The 20,844-nt window shown below is 54.8% G+C and overlaps 1 protein-coding gene across 1 annotated transcript in view; it reads right to left on the bottom strand.

The window, feature by feature from the left end:
- The window catches only part of SLC39A11 (solute carrier family 39 member 11), a 77,681-nt gene that overhangs the window by 14,017 nt on the left and 42,820 nt on the right, over positions 1-20,844 (bottom strand). Inside the window, exons 6-7 of the mRNA XM_065648204.1 lie at positions 19,676-19,846; positions 5,376-5,445 (exon numbers count right to left, since the gene is read on the bottom strand). Coding sequence (XP_065504276.1) covers positions 5,376-5,445; positions 19,676-19,846 — 241 coding nt within the window. The remainder of the gene's footprint in view (positions 1-5,375; positions 5,446-19,675; positions 19,847-20,844) is intronic.

Here is a 20,844-nt window from a genome sequence, read left to right as displayed (position 1 = left end):
CAGCAAAAAGGGCCGATGAATGGGAACCATTGTGCTGTGGTGGAGGAAACATAACCAGCATCATCGGGGGAAAATAATATATCTGTTTACATCGCTTCCACGCTCACCCCCAGCATTGCGGGGAACACGGCCATCGGCACCATCAGAGCCCCCAAAATTCCCTCTGCTTTAAACCAGAGGCAGCAGCGAACACCCCGCAGCCCCTCGCCCCTAAATATCCTCGGCTTCGTCCTAAGGCAGAGGTTTGCCACTGATTTCCCTGCAGGATTTTTAACCTTTCTAAATTATTTACATCCATGGTATCCAAGGAAGACCCGGTGCCCAGACCACCCATGACTTAACCAAACATTTCACTTGATTTTTTTCAGACTTGTAGCCCCTTTATATATAGCATCCGCTCAGAGCAATTTACTGCATTTAACTCGATATCGGTTTTGCTTATTTGCACGTTCTCCCGCTCTTGCCGGAGCAGCCCTCTGCTGGGCATCTGGCCAGCAAAAAAAGCCACATTTGGGAGTCCCGTTAGATCCGGGTGCGAGACATTGAAATGGCCTCAAATCTGTGGAGAAAAGGCTGTTTGGAACATGGATGTTACCACCTAGTGTCAGCCGGGAGAGGAGCAGCCACCGGGCTGTGCACCCCCGGCCAGCAGCAGGGACAGGAGCTTTCTACCCTGTAACAGGGCAGGATTTGAAAATTAAAATGCACGATGCGCTTCTGGAGAGGAGGAGGGCACTAAAATCTGTCTGTGTTTTATTCTGTCTATTCAGTTCAAGTCAGACTTGCAGATATTTCTTGCCTGCAACCAGTCAAGTTACTCACTTTTAAGTCAGGTCCGCGCTGTCCTAATTCATCTCCTATTTTTGATGGAAGCAGCAGAGAAGCGGCTCTGCCTCGTCCATGTCAGGAGCACAGGGAAGGTGCCCGGAGCCCCCGGCACACAAAGCAATAAAAATGCAGAATATAACAGATATTAACGGCAACAGGCTCGGCTGTTCAAACCATCGCATGGGGAGGTATTTAGTGAAACAAACTCAGCAAAAGTACACCAAGGGAGGTGAATGTTTTCCAGACCAGGCAGGAGTTGCCCGGCACGGTCAGTCCGGCACATACTGCGGCAAAGCCAGAAGTCCCTTGGGCTGGGGACAGCTCGCGACACGGGTTAAAATTAAAATTAAATGATCCCTCTTGTCAAATTCAGACCTTGCTGGTTACCCAGGACCTGAAAACACTGCTGCAGTTGAAATTATATTTTTTAATATTTTATTTTCTGGCACATACTGGGCAAGGTGGGGAAGGGGATAACCAGCCCCTCGTGCCGATTCTTAAAGGAGGAATCCCTGATGTGAAGGGAGAGAAAAAGAGAGATCTCCAGGGACCCCACCTCCTCCCGGCTCTTGTGTTTCCAACCAAAGTGTAGGGCTGGACAGCCCTGCCCGCACCCCCAGAGCAGCCAAGGGACGCGCAAATCCAGCCCCTCTTGATCTCAGCAGCTCCAGCTCCATCTGGTTCCTGTTAAATCAGCCACACAAGGTGGAGAGGGTTTACTCCCCCCACGCTACAGTGTGCAAAGAGGGGGAGGTAAAAGAGCTTTTTTAAGACATGGCTGCCCTTCTCTTTACCTTCCTGCCTGGAAGGCAGCCAGGAGCGGCTCACGCCTCCCCGCTCACATCTGGAGGGGACCGTCCCCTCCGGGGCTCCCCACATGCCCCACGCCGGGCACTGCTCCTCCCCATGTGCTCGCACTGGGGTCTCGCTCCTCTGCTGTCACCGCAGCAGCTTCGTCCTGAGACGCTATTTCCAGCCCGTGGGACTTTCTGATGTTTTCGTCCTTGTGAGGAACTGGGCAGGAGAATTGCGGTCCTGTAGCGGGGAGGGAGGGATGCCCCCCAGCAAGGAGGGATGCCCCCCAGCAAGGAGGGATCCTCCACAAAAGCAAAGGATGCTCCCCAGCAACCAGGGATGCTCCCCAGCATCCCACTCCTGCCCAAGGAAGAGCAGCAGCTCAGCACCCCATGGGAAACACCCCAAAAGCAGATATTAGCTCATCCCAAGCCCTGTCTAAGCTGCCATAAAACACACGTCACCTTTCCAAAGAAGGCTCAAGCGCGCTGCCCAGCCAAAGCAGCACCGATGCCCACCTGAGCACAAAAGCAAAGAACCAGCCCCACCGCCAAGATCCCACCTTCCTCAGACACAGGACTGCGGTTTCCCAGCGTCCCCTGACAGGCCAAATAAAGTGGGTTCCCTCCACATCACAAACCAGAAGTGAAACAACTGGCAAGGCTCGGGGACTGTAATCCGAGGGTGAGCCCTGGAGCTGGCGGAGAGTTGCTGCGGAGGAGCGAGATCGCAGGAACGGAGCCTGCACACCCGGTGGCAGCAAAGAAACGCGGACGAGCGCGGGCAGGGGCCGGGCAGGCAGCACCGGGAGCTCCGGGCGGCTGGCGTGATGGAGAAGATCAGAGGGACGGATCCTGCAAGCCCAGAGGTAAGAGGCAGGAGAATCGGGGAATGGCAGAGGTGATGCCAGCACACGCAAAGCACCAAGTGCTTTAAAAGGCAAGAATCCCACCCTGCTTCCTAATCGTCCTTTTTTGGTTTTTGGCCAAACCTCGAAGCATCCCCCTGATTCAGACCATCACTGCTCTGCTGCACCACCTGTGTTGGGGCTCACCAGCCCCACAGCTCCCAGCCAGCCCTGTCCCTGCATCGTCCCTCAGCCCCACTGTGCTCTAAAAAACCCCAAAACGCTCCCTCACTACACTCGGCCGAGGCTGAGCCCTGCTCGGCCAGGGCAGGAACCCTCCGGCTGCCATCGGGGGGAAAGTCCTGAGGGAAATCCCCACGGGACCCCTGCAAGGCATCGGGAGCAGGGTGTTAACCCTCACCCCAGCAAAGCTGGGGAGAACCGCTGCACTACGTGAAAAAAGCAAAGCACCTGGGACGGTGACGGATGGCAGAGGCAGCAGGGACCCAGCACCCACGCTGAGCTGCTCTGGCACACAGGGTTCACCAGAACTTGCTCGAGAACCCAGCCCAGAGCAGCACCCGGCTGCTCACAACACCGCTGCTGCAGAGCGGCCGGTGCTCTCCCCGTCTTCCTAATTGCCTCTCTGCAAACACGCTGCTTATTTGCAAAGCCCGTGGCTCCAAAAGCAGCCCTCGGGGATCCAGCACGGCCGCGTCTCACAGCCCTACAGCCACCCGGAATGAATTCCGGCTCCTGTCAAGCGCGCACCCCTCCGGGAGCGATGCAATCGGGCAGCGCTCCCCCAAGCAAGCCGGCATTTATTCATCGAGCACAAAACAGTGAGGAAAGTCCTCTGGTTCGCGAGGGCAAGTCACAGCCAACCCTGGGAACATCTACCAGCCCCTGCGAGCATCCCCGGGCATCTGCATCTCTAGCTCGGGCTCTGAGCGACCGGAATGTCCAGAAATACTTGTGCACGATTCCAGGTTTGCAGGAACGAGGCTCCTGAGAGGCAGCTCAGCCCAGCTCGGTGCTAACGCGGTTACTCACACCCAGGGGGACGCAGGAGCAGAACGGAGGAGGTAAACCGAGCCACGCAGTGGTTTCATTAAAACTCTATTACAAAATAATGGACACGAACACAACTGTCATGTCCCCTAAGAGCTGAGATTGGCCAAGGAGCAGCTTTTGGATGCGTCAAAAGATTTAGCTCTATTTTTCACATTTGCTCACATCAAATACCATTCCACTGCTATTTTATAAGCCAATATAACACAAATTAGCCACCTAGAATTCTACTCTTGGATATTTCCAAGTGGCTTCACAGCGGAGCAGCTACACCGAGCGACTTTTGGGCTGCCCGCAGGTGACAGTGACAGACAGATTGATGGCAATGAAGTTATTTTGTCTCCTTTCACAGCTGACTACATTTGCATTGGTATTTTCATGGCACAGACTCCACCTTTCATCTAACATGATTAATGCTGTTGTAAATACAGAGAAAGAACCAGCTGCTTCTGGCTTCTTGGCTTCTACTGAGCAGCTGATGGGAAAAAGTCCTTTTGTTCAAGCATCTCTGGAGCCTCTGCAGACTTTATGAAGAGCCTTTTATTTCAAAAGGTTAGAGAAACGCGGTGTCTCGAGCGGGTGTATCCTGCTTTTCTCACCGCCCATCTGGGTGGGATCTGCCGCAATCCAGACGCCTGGGGCAGCACAGCCGCTGCCAGCTGGGGATGCAACGGGGCATCGCAAACAGAAGGTTTTGCTCGTGTCTTTGCAAACACAGCTTATGCCTGGCCAGAGAAGGGGCTGGGCAGCCTGGAGGGCTCCAAAACCAGCCTCGGGGCCCCGCGGATCCTGCGGCGGGATCCAGGCGGCTGAGACATAGCTGCACTTGCATCGACCAGCCATAAGGGCTGGGTGGGTTATTTACAGACCGGACACGCTGCGTGTCCCCAAAAACACATAAATTACAGCCTGGGGCTGGTAAACAAAGGGTGAGGAGTACACAGTGTGCCACGAGCCTCAAGTGTAAAATTCAAACAGAAAAAAGCACTTGGTATCAGCACATTGAGGCGCCTTGGCAGGAAAGAGCCGCTCGCGATCCAGCCACCGAGAGGTGCCGGCAGCAATTCCAGAGCCCAGGCAGCTCCCCCCGGCCTCCTCCCCTTCTCCCATTCCTTCAGCAGCGCTCCCAGCCAGCCCAGTTCCAGCTCTGCATGGGGAGGCTGGGTGCGGGAAGCAGCCGGGTTGTCCCTGCCGTCACCCAACCTGCACGCCCAGGTTTTGCTCCCGGTTGGTACAAAAATGCACCCAAGACCCAAACCCCCAGCCAGGCAGTTTGGAGGAACTGAATTAACCCCCCGTTTCACACCAGTCCTGGAGAGAAGCACAGAAGGTTTTGCACAGGAGCGTGAGGGCAACGCTGGTGCTGCCAAAAACCAAGCGGGGCGAGAGCGGCTGCTGGCGAGGCTGGAGGGGGAGAGCGGGGATGCGGGAGCGGGGATGCCGGGATGCCAGAGCGGGGATGCCGGGAGGACTAAAGGTCTTTATTGCCACCCATTACAGAATTCAGTGGCCCTGCCTGGCAGGAACGAGAAACAAAGCCACCACACGCTTTCCAATGGCTCTGGCAGCTGCTCCTACCCATTGAAGATGCTGCTTTTGTGGAAAATCTCAGCATTTCTCTGTGACACCTGACAAGCACAACCGCTAGGAAAATGCAACAGCACTAGGAATTTCTTCTGCTCCTTCTGCCCAGAGTTGTGCCTCCACACAAGTTCCAGCCAATGCATCTCCAACCACCCTGGCTCAGTAGCAATGCGGGACAGACAGACAGACAGGCAACCTCCAAGAGCAAAGGCACAAAACCCGATGGACGCAGAGCGGCGCTGGGGCTTACCTGGCACTTTGGAAGGTCGCAGACGCTGATTTTCCAATCGCCCCGAATCCAACTCCCACTGCCAGACCCTCTGAAACAGGAAGGAAAAAACCAGTAAGGTCAAACCTGAGAGCGTCCCTCATCCCGTGCTTCAGCGGAGCAAAGACGGGGTGAGCAGGAGAGCAGGACTAAAGGCCAGGTCCCTACACTTCTCACTTTAATTTAAGTGCATTTAATCTAAACTCAACACCAGAGCCTGCCCAGGGTATTCCCCACTCTGAACCCAAACCAGCAGTTTCTCGGGAAGCCAACACAGAGAGGAGAGGTTTCTGTATTTATGAAGGTTTCTGTTTTTATGAAGGTTTCTGTTTTTATGAGTATTTACCCCTGCAGCTCCTGGGGGCGACTGCTCCATCCTGCCCCGCTCCCCTCCTGCCCTTTCACAAACTCTTCTCCCCCTCCCACCGCTGGCACAGCTCCCTCATCCCTCCCAGAAGAATATCTTATTTTCAGAAAGCATCAAACTGCTGCTACTTTTTTTGTTTTTACTTTGTTCAAAATCCTCATTTTTGTTTTTGCAGCTTCTCTGCTATCACTCCTCTACGAGCAAAGTGGGTGGGGAGAAAAAAAAAACACACAAAAAACCCCAGAGTAAACCTGTTTGTGGCTGGGTTCTGGGTTTTGCACATACCAAGGAGGCGATTACCCGCTCCAGCTGCTGGGGACAGGGGGACTGTTCAGATGAGCATTCAAACAGGTGCCAAATGCCACCACGATATTTACCTGTGTGCTGGAGGGGAAGGGCTCGGAAGAAGAGGCCCGTGAGTGTGTTTGTGGGCTCCTGAATTTCCAGTTGCCTTGGAAACACACCATAAAAAGCAGCACTAACTTGGATAATCACAGCATTTGCATCCTCGAGCGTGGGGAACCACAACAGCCGGCAGCTCCTCAGAGCCGGGATCCACGGCTTGGGATGGAGAGAGGGGAACGGGAGCAGCCGCCAACCCACGTACAGGGTGACGGGGCAAGGAGGCTCCAAACCGTCCCTAAAACACCACGGCTAGGGGATAAAACCACGGAGTAAAAGAGCCAGAAGGAACGGAGCTGTGGGGGCTGCGGCGGCCAGAGGGGCTGCGGGTGGTGATGGCTTCGAAGGATGCTGCTCCGCAATTAGGGAAACTTTGGGGACAGATCTTTAAAAGGACTTTTTCTGGTTGTGCTCAGCGCGGCTGTGAGGATGTAATGAAGCTCTGCACAAACGGGTCTGGCGTTGCTCTTCCCAGAGATTTCTTTTTAAGCAAGTCTCACCCAGAGAGCAAAATTCAAAGGACGAAATTGCTAATTTGTGTGAATTACGAAAATAGCTTTGACAGGGGGAAAACCACTATGGTTTCCTTGCTGCAAAGCAAGTGTCATGGAATAAGAAACAGCAGCACAATTAATGAAAGTACAAATCACATATACATGGAAACAAATTATGGGAAATTAAAATCAACAGATGGTGCGTAGTGAACTGCTTGTTTGGAGAGGGAGAAGCAGCCGCTGGTGGAAGCTGCAGCCCGAGGGGAGGACGAGGTGACACGGCAGCTCTGCCATGGGCTTCTCCACTGCCCACGAGGGGACACGAGAGCCGGGGCAGGACGAGCGCAACCACACGCCGACCAAGGGGCTGCTGACCCTTGATGGCTGAACGCGACGATCTTAAAGGTCTTTTCCAACCAAAATGGTTCTATGACACCAGAGCATTCAATGGGACCCCACAGCCAAACCAATCTGGTGTCACGCGTGGTCCAGAAACAGCAGAGACCCCAGCACGTCCCCTGGTCACCGCTGAGGCTGGGGAGCCTCCAATTCTCTATAGCAGATAACGTGTGATGCACTCAGCCCATTGCTGGCATTTGTTTCAAATATTTCCTCTAGAAAGGCCTGCCAAGATCACACAATAAGTTCACCGTTTCAATAACACTGGTTCAGCCTCTTTCAAAGAAGGTGTCAAACCCCAGAATGACTCTGTTTTGCAGGTAGGCAAGCAGATACATGGAGATTTAACAGAAAGAGCTTGCTGCCACTGTCAAGAAAATGCTTCTATTTAACCTAAACAAAGGGATTTCGCCTCTCTTGGGCTTCCTTGGCTTTGCAATTCAAGATGCTTTATCCTGATAAGGCATTACCCAGGGATCAGACTAATCCTACGCTAACTTAAGGATCAGCTCCAACCCTTGCAGTCTGCAGTGCTCCTTGAAAGGCGTGCTTTCCGAGAAAATAAAAAAAGCTTCAAAACCTCAAACTGAAAAGCGATAACCATGCTGGAAGGTCACTACAGAGCCTCCTGTTGTTCATGCCAGACAGCTATGGGATGTGTTATGGCAGCCTGATGATCACAGCAGCGAGGGCGAAAAACGTGATATCCATAGGTCTCGTTACGTGCTGTATCTGGTATGAGAGAGCTGGGGAGCGAGGATCTAAACGAGGGCACCTTCACAGCACCTCGGACCATCCAGCACCAGCCCCAAAGCCAAGGGGAGTCCGTAGCATCTCCAGGACCATCCTCCTCCATCTCCCGTAGCTCTTGGCTGCTGCCGTGTGCAGGACCAGCTCCCTCCTCCGCAGCCTCAGCGCAACGGGATGGTGACCGTGGGCACGGCAGGAGGGGACCACGCGGGAGGGGGACAGCAAGGTCAAGTGAGGATGCTGCTCTGAGCCCAAAAAGCGTCTTCACAGGGAAGGCAACCAGTGCAAAATCTGGAAAGGACAAGCCAAGAGGGAACACTACGGCAAGGAGGAGCCGGTGCAAGGGGAAGGAGCATGGGAAGGGGAGCAGAGCAGAGCCAGACGAGCACAGAGCCACGTCGAGGCACCGTGGGCCGGCAGAAGGTGACGGTGCAGTACGACGCCACAGCCACAGCACTGAGCAGAGCAGCCGGGGAGAGATTTACTGAACACATCAGTAGCTGGCGAGGAGGACGTCAGCCGAGGGGAGGGAGCGAGAGGCGCGCTGCTCCCAGCACACCTCCGACACCTTCACGCTCGGCCGGAGCTCCCCAGCCCCCCCAGCATCGGGGACTCAGCCGTGCACAGTACGCTGTCACAACCCGGCCTTTAATTCTGCTTTAATTTCACTCCAGTGCCCCAACCGCAGAGCTGCAAAACAGCACAAGATGTTCCAGCTCGTTGAGCCAGGAGGACAGTGACAACGTTCCCGTCTGCTCCGATCCACAGGAGCACAGGAATTGGCTGGGATGGGCTTTGGGATGGGGCCCAGCACGGATCCATCTCCTCCCCGTCGCCGTGGAAAGCTCTGCTTGTTCCCACCCCGCGCTGGGATGCTCCTGGGGAGGCCAAAGCTCTGCAGCCCCAGGGAGACCAGGCGGGATCCCGAAATGGTGCATCACCGCAGGGCTCTGGGCTACGGCAGGGTGTCTGGCCTTTGGATTAGCCCAAAAAAACATGGCTAGTGCCGCACTTTCTGGGCAACTCTTCTCCTCGGCAGGGAGGAGAGGACGGTTTGCTTGGCAGGAGCGAGGTGCTGGCCACCAAAACAAGCTGCAGACGGGAGACGGTCCTGGGGCACCTGGATGTGGCTCAGTGCTGCCCGTTCCAGCCCAGCCCCGATACCAAAGACCTGGATGAGGACAACGTACAAAATACACAAATTTTCCAAGAAGCCCCAGCCCTGCCCAGCACCCGTTCCACGCTCACGTAGGAGGACTCATCCCCCAGCATCTCCGGCTGCAAATGCCACATGAGCCTGAAGTTCAAAGGATCAACTTGAAAGCGGAACGGCTGAGTCCATCTCATCAACCCTCCCCTTTATCACCCACCGCCCGAGTCCGCCAGAGCCTGGCGAGCTGAAAGAACCGGCTGAAATTAAGCAGGCAGCAATTTTAAATCCTATTCAGGGCAGCTTAGGCGTCAGGCAGGGATCACAGCCCTCGGCCGCCCGCTCCCCATCTCCATCGGTGGCCAGAAAAACCCTCGTGCACAGCCCGGGTCTGGGATCCGCGGGCCGCCGAGCTCCTGCCCTCGCCAGCTCCTTTTTTGAGCACGGAATGAGCTCTGCGGCCACCGCGGGAAGCCACTCGTCATCCTCGGGAGAAAGCCTATCCACAAAAACAACTGAAAATAAAAGCCCTTCGGATTCCCTGGAAATCCAAACGAGTAAATAGCTAGCATGGCTCACAGGGCCTTGATAAATTATGGTGGCAAGTAAATTAACCCTGGTTGTTATGTTACCCTTATATGCCATAAAGAGCAGGAAAACGAGCATAGGCTGTGGGTAGAGAACAATATCCTACAGGAATGTTAACCAAAAAAAATCACCACTAAATAAAAGTCAGGCAGGTTCCAGGCAGACCTGACAGCCCGCTCTTGCAGAACAGCAGCAGAGGTGCTAGTCTGGGATTTTATTCTATTTTATTTCCCCTTCTCTTGATGTACAAGCAGCTTAGGACAGCGGTGACAGGAGAACACAGACCCACTCGTTATTGGTTAATTTATCTAAGAGAGATGCCAGTTTATCCGAGAGGACGCTCTCGGCAGCACAGCCCACCCGTCACCCACCCGGGGGTGTCTTCACCTAAAAAACCCTTTTGCAGGCACTGCTGTGGGGATGGAGCAGGGAGGAGGATCCGCCGTGACAACAAAAGAAGCAGCAACTCAGATCCCACAGTCTGAGCAGAGGCAAAATCTTGGGCTTGGAGGGAAGGCAAAGATTAGAGGAAAACCCAGGGTTTGCAAATAGCTTCTACCTACAGAAACAGCAGAGCTCTGCCTGCCGGGGACGGCAGGTTTCCGGGGCGGATGACGAGAGCACAGCTCGGCGGAGGTTTGTGCCTGCAGGGCTCTGAAAGAAATGGCAGGAATCATGGATTTAACAGCAGTAAATGCCTTTTGTGAGCAAAGGGAAGGGTCTGCGGTGCTGAGAAGACCCTTTGCGGGATCTAACACACACCCGGTGCTGGGCCAGCAACACGCTCGCAGGGCTCATTGCAAAAGCATCCTCTGATTAAATGAAGCAAGCAGGGGCTCGTTAACACCTGCCCCAGTCTTTCTCCATAGTAATATCAAGTATTACACCACCTACATGTACCTTAGTGCTTTACACCCACTGGCTCACGCTCCACCTGAACTGGGGCCCCCCCGGCACCCCCGGCCTGGCGGGAGCGTCACCGGAGCCGGGAGCGACATTATCTCCTCCTGCGAGGGCTGATGAAGTTAATTCTCCTGGGTCAGCAAATGAACACGCTTCCTCTAGGAAGGTACTACGGATGCCAACATGTCATCAATTATTCATCCTGCTCTTTGAAGAACTGTTAAGCTCCTAGTGGGAAATTAATCTTGCTATAATGAGGTTTGTATTTCTATGAGAGTTTAAGTATGTCCCTGTCGCCACTATTCAAACTCCTTTATTCCCCCAAGATTGAATTCCAGTTCCTTCTAGGTAATATCATTTTGCCATTACTGCACAGGAAAGTGCAGAGATTACCAGATATCAGCGATTTTCAATGTTTCTAGATATACACCATTATACAAGTAGCAAGCGGGAGGTTAAAGTCATTTTAGAAAGACTTTTTTCTCTTCCACATCCATAACCACAGGTTCTTCCGAGAGAGAATACCTGCACCTCTGGCATAATTTCCCCATAAGAAGCCATCTGGCCAGACTCCCACCTCCCCAGACTGTCACCTCCCCGAGCTGGGGACATCACCCACCTCCCCGCTTCCCGGGCCATCCAGCAAACTGCACCAGCACAAGAGCGGGGTGATGCTGAACCCCCCAAAATCCCCCGGCCCCAATTCCCTCAAAGGCTGTGAGAAAAAAAGCACCTTTTCCAGACCCAGCAGCGCGTGTCAGGTTTCCCATCCCCACACTAGAGCCCGCCGCTGCCCACGCACACACGTATAACACACCAACATCTTGTGGTTAAATGCTTATGGCACCCGTCACGGCTCCCGCACTACTTAATGGACCCAAAGCAAGCTGCGGCTTACTATAAAAGATTGCGGCTTGTTAGGGTTTGGTTTCAATTCAGCTCAGCCAGGTGGGACACAGCTCCCCGCGCTCGGGCAGGTGTGTCACAGGGGGACATACCGTGGAGAAGTCCTTGGAGCAGATGAGCCCTGTGGTCCCTTCCGACCCAGGATTCTGGGATTCCCCAGACGTGAAGAGGATCCGGGGAGCAGCAACGGATGGTGTGGACGGAGCAGAGGCGCAGGAGTCCCTGGAGCACCGCACCGTCACGCGCTATCGCGGAGCGGTGACAGCGCGCCTGAGCTGGGGCAGCCCTCAGCCGCGGTACAAGCCGTCCGCAGAGACCCCAGGGCCAACGGGAACCGTGACAAAGTGACATCGGCCAAGCAGGATTATGCCTTTTCTGCAGCCCTGCAGAAGCCAACTAACGAGGGGAGATCACTCCTAATTATTACCCTAACCACAGACCCTTTCAGCAGAATGCAAAGACAAAATTTAAGGGATTAATTTGCAGTTTATAGTGGCATGTATTATTATTTGTGGTATGAATTATTCACTCGTTCTCTCTCCTCCCCTGGGTTCCCGACCAACAAGAGGGCTGTACAGAGGGACGGGGAAGGGGCCCCGTCCCCTTTCCCCGCGGACCTGCACGCCGCAGCCTGACAGACGGGGACAGGACAGGGAGAACAAAACCCGAGGCACCAGCTGCATTAATCTGCTCAGACAAAGCGGTCCCGGGCAATCGTTATTCCCACGACTATTTGCAACGGCGGGCAGATGCAGGCAGAGCCCCACGGGTCCCGCCCAGCGGCCAAAATACTGGCTGTAAAAAAAGCAATGGGAAAATAAACCCAGTTCAGTGCTATCTCACACCATAATGCCCCAGAGGGAGCAGACGGTGAAAGTGTGTGAGCGCGGCCGGGCGCGTCGTGCGGAGCTGCGGCTGGTACCGCTGGGACGCCCGGCAGCGCCCGCTCAGGAAATCCCACCTTCAGGGGAATAAAATGGTGTGTGGGAGGAAAACTTGACAAAGGTTTGCGGGGACAGCAGCAGCAGGAAAGCACAGCAAAGCCAGGCAGTTTGAAAATGGAGAAAACAGAGAGAAATTGCCTTTCTGGGTAAGGAACTGCCGGCAAGCCAACACGGATCTGCTTCAGCGTTGCATGTCAGCCCAGCTCCTCTCTCCTGCTCCGGGGACAGCTCTGTAAGTGACTCGGGAGTTTACCCGTTAATAAAGCACCGATTCAGCTGAAAGAAGGTGAAACATCTCAATAGCTTCTGACGTGCCCAGATAGCTCAACTGCGCCGCTTTGATTTCAATAGATAAGAGTTAACAGTGCAGCTTGGCCTCCGAGTTTTCCAGAGATTCACGGACGGGTCCCATCGAGGTTATGCAAGAGGCGATAGAAAACAGCAGCAGATGACAGGGTCAAGCCACCCATCACCTGGAAAAGCCAATAGCCGAAATCCCCAGCTCGCTGGTGTTTAACAGAACGGACACCAAGAAAGCCAAACCATATTGCTGTGTGCGATGCCACGGAGTTAAAATGCCATTAAAGGGGATTTTAAGCCCCAATGGGCTACCCAATGCCTTACCCTGAGGAGTTCCCAGGTAATTTCATAGGAGCTTTGTCTGAAAAAGCCTCCAGAACTGGGTGTTCACAGCAGAAAACCCACCTGAGTGCAACCAGCCCGGCCAAAGGGCTTTGGCTGGGAACAAGAAGGGGATGAGTGAGCCCGAGCTGCCAGGGCAAACCTGGTAGGGTGGGACACCTGGTTTTAAAGAATTAAAGTAATTGCTCAACATCCCAAAGCTCCTTCATCATAGAGATGAGAAGACAACTTCTTTCCCAAACAACCCTAAAAGGAGAGACCGACCCAAGCCCACACGACCTGAATCCATCACGGATATTTAATGTTTCATTTCGAGCACGGAAATGATTTCTCAGGCCACCGCTCACTGATGTTTAATGCAACAGACCTGCAAGATCTGATGGGGATAAGAAAGAAAAGGAGCTTCCACGTGCATATTGCAGCGGACTTTCATTCCAGCTGGTGGAAATACCGTATTTAATTGCTTTTTGTCACCTTTGTGGCTGTTACCGCTTACAAAACACTGATCACAAACTAAAAATGATGCCGCAGAGATAAATGTACATTATCAGCTCTCCGCTGCCTTGCCAGGTGTCTGCCTGCAAATGGGTTTTTGAAATATGAGCCGCTGTCAATGGGGCATTAGAGACCCCTGGACTCTTGCCCCCCGCCCGCGCTGTTCCCCCTTTAACGGTGCCAGCGTGCGGGGCTGTGACACCCCCGGGATGCAGAGGAAGATTTGCCAACCATGCCCATGTAACACACAAAATTACATTTATGCGGGGCTGTTATTCAGCCGCAGAGGGCAGGGACACAGCGATGCTCGGCGTGCACAGGCAGCCGGGGAGCCCTGCTGTGCCCACAGAAGGGCTGCTTTTCAGCATCCACCTTCACAGGACCAGGATTCTGCTGGTGGCGTCTCGTGTGGAGCAGAGGAGCGGGGCAGAGCCGTCCCGGGGCTGCCGGGAGCATGGCTGGGGCTGCGGCCCGCGTCCTTCTCCCGGCCCCGCCGCCTCCGCACGCCTTCCACCCCCTTGCACAAGAAGCTTAACGACTTGGAGCAAGTCCTTTCAATCCATCGAGGTGCCTAATAGGTGAAAATGTCAAAATATGTGCCAACGAGGCGACAATTAATGGCAAGTTTAATGAAAGGTTAAAGCAACCTTTCCCGGAGCGAGTGCCGCGCTCCTGCTGATCCCACATGAGTCACCGCAGGGAGAAACGCTCCGGTCGGCACCGAACGTCCAGCTCTGGCTCCGTGGGCTGCAGCCGATCTGACCTTTCTCCTTCACGGGGCCATCACGTCGCAAACCGACCACCGCTCCATCCCTGACGCGCCCGTGCCCAGAGGGTCCCTCTGGAAATCAAACCGCTGCGATGGGCGGCAGCCGCGGAAAGCCACATCCCAGGCTGGTTTTTTCTCTCCCCGGAGCAGAAAGCACTGTGAAGAATTCATGACTGTTCAAATGTGCATCTTTGCATCCTTCTGAGTCACAAAGACAAGTCACACATCCCGGGGCCAGCGCTCTCCCCGCTGCCCTCCACGCTCTGCAGCTCCTGAGCTCCATCGAATCGCCGCACACGCAGACACCTTCCCTTCCCCGCATCTTCCTTTTCACCTTCTTCTCTGAAATTCAGGCTCCAAACAAATCTCCTCCTCCTTTTTCTTACTAAAAATAATGCCTTTCAGCAGAAATCAAAGGTGCTCCAAGAGTGCCCAAGAATAGCCATTAAAAGTGATGCAACCAGCAGAAGTGACAGTGGGAGGAGGTTTGCTGTAATTTCAGAAAGGGGCATCACATGGATGAGACACAGATTAATCAGCGCCGCTAAACAGCTCCCGTTCTCATGCTCTGCCGAACCCCAGCGGGTACCAAATGCATATTGAAGTCAACACTTGTAAAATAGTCTCAATTTCAATAGACCAACAAAAAAAAAATCCATCATTCAAAATGAATGTTACCAACCTTTAAATGGATCTCTGAGAATATTCATATAAATAATCACTTGCCTTTATAACTGAGATGCAATATCACATTCATTGCCCGAGCCTTCTCCCGGGAGGCTGAGTGCATGGGAGCGCCTGTCCCAGGAGAACGAATTCAATCAATTTTTGCTAATGACAAAGTCACCAGCCTGGAAATCGCCCCCTCGCAAGGAACGCCAATCTGACGGCACAGCACGCGGCCAGCCACAAACCCCTCTCCACCCACAGCTCCCCAGCAACAGGCAACCCAGCCGCATCCTGGAATCGCCCATCATCTCGGGACCAGCTCCACCACACGAAACACCAGCTCTGTTCAGGACTGACAGACAAGCCCTGGTTGAACTTTGCTGCCTTGGTTTAAGGGATAAAAAGCTCCAGCATCCCACCCTGCACCCACCGGGGGAATGTGATGGACCTGCACTCGGCCACGGCCACGCAGTGGTGGGACATCCCCGCGTGGAGGGTGGTCACCTGGGAGGTGTCAAACCACCCCGTGCTTTAGGTACCAATGGATCCCCTACACCCACCAGACAACAACCAGAGCCAAAACCCGCCGTCTACTCCTCTCCCCGAGACGGTCATAAAGCCAGAGACACATAAAAGGACATTACAAGCGGTTCAGGCTGTAAGAAGCCATAAAGAAGAGCCAGCGTCCAGGCAGCTCTGGCTCCCGGGGCTGTCCCCAGCCCCTTGTCACCGCGCAGAGGGCAGCAGGCAGGTCTCACGCTATCTGGCCCAAGGGCGCTCAGCCGAAGCGTCCTCCTTCCCAGGCGAAGCTGCAAACAAGCGTGGTTCAAATCAATTTGACATTTATCATGCTTTGGCACAGACTTCCCTTCTACCCCCATTTCCTCGGGATAAAACAAAGTGGCGGCAGCATTTGCTGCCACTCTGCGCCGTCCGTAGGGATGGAGAGGTGACACCGAGCTGCCACGGGGACGGGCGGGAGGTGCCCAGCCTGAATTGATCACCAACGCGAGGAACCGCCACCGTAAGTAATGGACTCGGTGTGCCTCGATGGCAGCCTGGTGACGGGGACACAAGCAGGGTGCCAGCACCACAAATCTTGCCCCCTCTCCGGGCTGTACCTTCCCCCGGGCATCACCCCAGGGAGGCACAGAGCCCGTGACAGCCCCGTGAGCACCGCGGCTGCAGGGAGAGCCCGGGACACGGTGACGGTTGCAGAACGTGGCCTTGGTCCTCTCCTCCATCCCGGGACACGATGACAGTTGCAGAACATGACCTTGGTCCTCTCCTCCATCCCGGGACACGATGACAGTTGCAGAACACGACCTTGGTCCTCTCCTCCATCCCGGGACACGATGACAGTTGCAGAACGTGACCTTGGTCCTCTCCTCCATCCCGGGACACGATGACAGTTGCAGAACGTGACCTTGGTCCTCTCCTCCATCCCGGGACACGATGACAGTTGCAGAACATGACCTTGGTCCCCTCCTCCATCTCACCTGCAGCGGTGGGAGCGCTCGGGGCAGGGACGTCCCCGCAGCATCCCCAGGCCGGGGGACGCCCGGGTCTCGGGCAGCAGGGACACCCCTGCCCGCACCCCCACACCGGGCTCGGAGCACAGCAAACCCCCCCAGAGCTCCCGCGGCCCCGCCAGCTCCGTCCTGCCGCCTTCTCCCTTCTAAGCGAGCGCAAAGAGAAAGGCGGTTCAACTCACACCTCGCTAATTGTTATTTGTGATACGCCAGTAACGTTTTAATTAATCTGAAGTCTTCAGCATAACTGCCACCCAAGGTACAAAGATAAACCAGCATAAACAGGGCTTGATTAAATACATAATTAATGTTCCACTAAACCTGGCATATATGAATATTAATTAGCAGGAACAGTCTGCAGTTTGGCATCTCCAGTCATTATCAATTTATTCTTTACATTGCCAGTCCCTGCTTTGGAACAAATTAACAAACCTTTTGCTTGCCGGCAGAGCCTGCTAAATACAGACTGAATGCGAGAGGCTGGTCTTTACATGCAGTTATCTCACCCGCACGTTAACCAGCTTCCAGCACGTTTGCCTGGAACCAAAGACAGATGCATTGCCAAGACCAAAACATGTTCGTCCCTACATGGGGCTCAACGTAAATAAAACTGTTCTCTGCTGGCAATAAAAGAGCGAGCGCGTTCCCCACCAACGGCGGAGGAGAACAGGACCAGACCTGGGCCTTGTGAGGGTTTTAACCATCAGGTGGAGGGACCTGGTAGAGTTTGGGCTCAAACGCCGCAGGTTTCAAAGAGCGAGATCATTTCCAGCCCATCAGAGGCACCTGGGCAGAGCTCCCCCCAGCTCAGGCGCTGCCACCCCAGCCGAGGTGTCATTACACTGCAGGAGTCTGCGCTAATTACAGCGTCAGCCGTTCCGCTGGCAGGGCTGATAATTGAGGTAGAACATGACGGTGTTTCCAAACCCTGCGCCGCAGGCCGGGGCCGCAGCAGAGCACAGAAACGCCGCCGGCTTTGCTGGGAAAGCCGAGCTTAACTCTGTCCCACTGCTCAGCGAGCGCCTGGACCAGCATCTGCTGCTTCACGCGAGACCAGAGACCTCCGTGATGAGCGAGGAAGGCAGCGAGCTCCCGTTTCAATCGCAATCTGAATTATTGATTAGGGTGAAATCGGTGCTGGCGTCCCCTGGCCTGCAGACAGGGCTCTGGGGAGCACGACGGCAAACGCGGGCTCAAGTCCAACCTCCGCGACTTGAAACGTCTGGGTGACTTTGGGCAGCTCTCCGGTGAAAGGAGGAGGCTGGTGCAGGGATTTGTCATCGGTGAGCGGCCCCACCGAGCACAAACTGCCACTGTCACCCCCACAGCCACTGGAAAGGGACACGCCAGCGGGCCAAGAGCAGCAGAGGGACTTTGGGGACAGGGTTGGGCAGGGACAGACGCCCCCATCATGACCCCGAGCTCCCCGTGGAGCTGAGCCATCCACAAACCATCACTCTCACACAATTCTCTGGATATTAAGCTTCAATATTGTGACCTTTAAGATGCAAAAGGGAATATCTGAGCCTCTGTAACCGTCCGAGGGCGGCTTTGTGCTCTTGCAGGCACAATTAAAGGTTAGAGTGGCATCTCTGCGACGGCCAGGACTGTGTTGCCACTGACCTATTGCTACGGGTGATGCTCCATTCACTCCTCTACCAACTTTCTTTTTTTGCTGGTGACAGCGACAGGAATCCCCAGCCGACACAGCGAGACGCACACGCTGCCTGGCTCTTCACCCCGGGCTCCTGACACCTCGTTTGAAGGATGAAATCCAATTATGGTTTGCTCAGTGCAAACGTTTCCCTTATTTTTGTGTACATGGCTAATTTAAAGCTCCCTCTTTGCCTCTCCTGCCATACATCTGCCTCCCCCGGCAATACATGGAGCTGAACTAAGACATCTGAGCTATAAAACTATAATTAAAAAAAAAAAAAAAGGGATGAAAAGAGGAAAATCCATGGGGACAGGAGCACCCCCGGGTGCTGGGAACCAATGACTGGCTGGAATGAAGCAATTAGTGCCCGGAGAGAAGCAGCAGCAGCAGGGCTGGGAGGGGGGCGGTCAGCAGCGCTCGGGCGCAAGAACACCCACGCACGTCCCCACTGCAGTGACAAAGAGCCCACTGCGCCTTCGCTTGGATTTTTTCCTGCCCTTCAACTCTGGGGTGTTCTTGCAGGGGGAGAAACACAGGATGTGTGATTACAGACCCGTAACGGAGCTTTTGCGCCCGGGAAGCCCGACCAGCGATGGAATTTCAGCCGGCTGCCCTGGCACAGGATACAAGTCGCTCTCGAAAATGCACGAGCCCACGTGAGGCTGCGGGGACCCCCCGGCTCCGGGGCTGACGCTGCGGCAGCTCCCGGCGCTGACAATAGCCGCCTCCTTGCCAACGCGTCTGTGCCAGCTCGGAAACCGCGGCACTTAACGTTTTTCTCCACGTTTACAGACCCAAGTTATGCAGAAAAGCTTTTTTGTCTTCCCCCTGCGCTCACCCCAACCAGGCTACAACCTGAGCCGGGCAGACTGAGGGGAGGAGGGACACAGAGAAGGGGAGGGGAAGGAGAAGAAGAAAAGTTCAAAAAGGTTGCCTTATATTAACTTTCACCACCACCAAGAATTGCAAAGCAGCTGAGCGTCCTCAGCTGTTACAAATCTATCTCATCTTTTTTTTAATCACTTCTTTTTCCGCAGCCTCGCAGCCCAGCCCCTGGCAGGACGCAGCCCTTCAAGACTTGGGGCTCTGCAGTTCTCCGTCTATTGGCAAACTCCATCCCTCGAACAAGAAAAACCCAACTGTACACCTTCCCGCAGAGAAGCGGTGCTTTAAATTGCATCTCTTGCTGGTACACAGACCAGAAGAGAAACACAAAGAGACCAGATTTTGTTGTCTTTACAGTGCCATCTTTCTCAATATACTCCCGGATTTACGACTTTTGCCCACGACAGGCTGGCGAAGGCGAGCGGGGCTGCAGATGTTCAAGATGCAGCCGCCAGCCCAAGCCCCCCCAGGGCCCCCCCTTGGAGGGGGTTTTGCTGCCAAGACCTTACGTGGCTCAGCCCCACCAGGAGAGCGGGATTTGACGTGACAGACCCTGTCAAAAGGCACCAGGCACCGCTCACTGAGGGCCATCTGTGAGCGGCACCAAAAAGCAGAAGGGAGAGAAGGCGGCAGCCCCCGTCCGACCCCCCCAGAATGGCACCGACCCCCCTCAGGATGGCACTGACCCCGGAAAGAGGCTGGGATGGACAGCCAGCCAGCCAGGACTTACCTGGGATGTTGTGGATGGTTATAGCGAGGATCAGCAGCAGAATGCGCCTCCAGCTGCTGCTGCCGGCCGGGGGGGCAGCGTCCCGGGGCGCAGCGAACGGCGGGGGGGGGTCTGGCAGGCTGCCCCCCGCACCCTTCCTCCTCTGGTAGGGCTCCCCGTTCTCGCCTTTGTCTGGGGGTACAGAAAAACAGCTGGGTCAGCCGAGGAGACAGACGGACAGCTGGGCATCTCCTGCCTCCCCTCCCTGACGGACAAAGCAGAGAGAAGGAGAAACACTGACCCAAGCAGGGATGAAGGGGGGTGTGTGGCCCCCCTGCTTTAGGGTGGGGGGTTCCCCCAAGCGATCTGCAGAGCCCACGGGCCAGGGAGACCCTGAGGCAAAGCATTCCCTGCCTCCTCCTCCTCCTCCTCACCCCCCTGCAACGTCCCGACCTGGCCGGGACGAGCTCTGGGGCCGGCGGCTGGTGGGGATGATGGGGATGATGGGGATGGTGGGGATGATGGGGATGATGGGGATGATGGGGACAGAGCTGCCGGGCAGCGCTCGCAGGGACCCACAGCGAGACCGTCCCCCCTCGCCAACCCCAAACCTGGCAGGTCTGCAGCTCCATCGCCTTCGCTGCTGAAGGAAAACCCCGTAATGCTTCATTTTGATTTCACTCCAGTCATGAATTGAGTGCACTGAGCCGTATTTAGTGACCATTTGTTCTGCTACCAAAAGATTTGCCGCTGCCATTTGCTGAGACATCAGCAGATAACCCCGGGCTCTCCCGGACCTCTGCTCCCAGCAGGACCATTACTATCAGCTCTATTTCAACCAGTTATTTAAAAACATGCCACTAAAATCCAAGCCCCAGTTAGGGCTGTGAAGGGTGGAACGAGCGCCAGGCAGCACTGCAATAAAACCTACACACACCGAGACCTTCGGTGATCGCCATCAGCATGAAAAGGTGAAGGGAAGCCAAGAAACGAGGAGCACATCGTCCTCAACCTCACACCGCAACAGCCACAGCTTCATATTACAGATTTGACATTCAGACAATATAATTCTCTCCCCTTGGATTTATCTAATTCTCTCTCCTGTCCCTTGACCCACCCATTCCAAGATATTTTTGCAGACTCGGTGTCAGGAGCCGTCTGAAAGCGTTTTGATGGAATGCCAACTGCTT

The sequence above is a fragment of the Caloenas nicobarica genome, chromosome 18 (assembly GCF_036013445.1).
Source record: "Caloenas nicobarica isolate bCalNic1 chromosome 18, bCalNic1.hap1, whole genome shotgun sequence".
NCBI classification, from domain to species: domain Eukaryota; kingdom Metazoa; phylum Chordata; class Aves; order Columbiformes; family Columbidae; genus Caloenas; species Caloenas nicobarica.
Note: the sequence above shows the minus strand (reverse complement) of the source record. Positions and strands in the feature narration are given on the sequence as shown.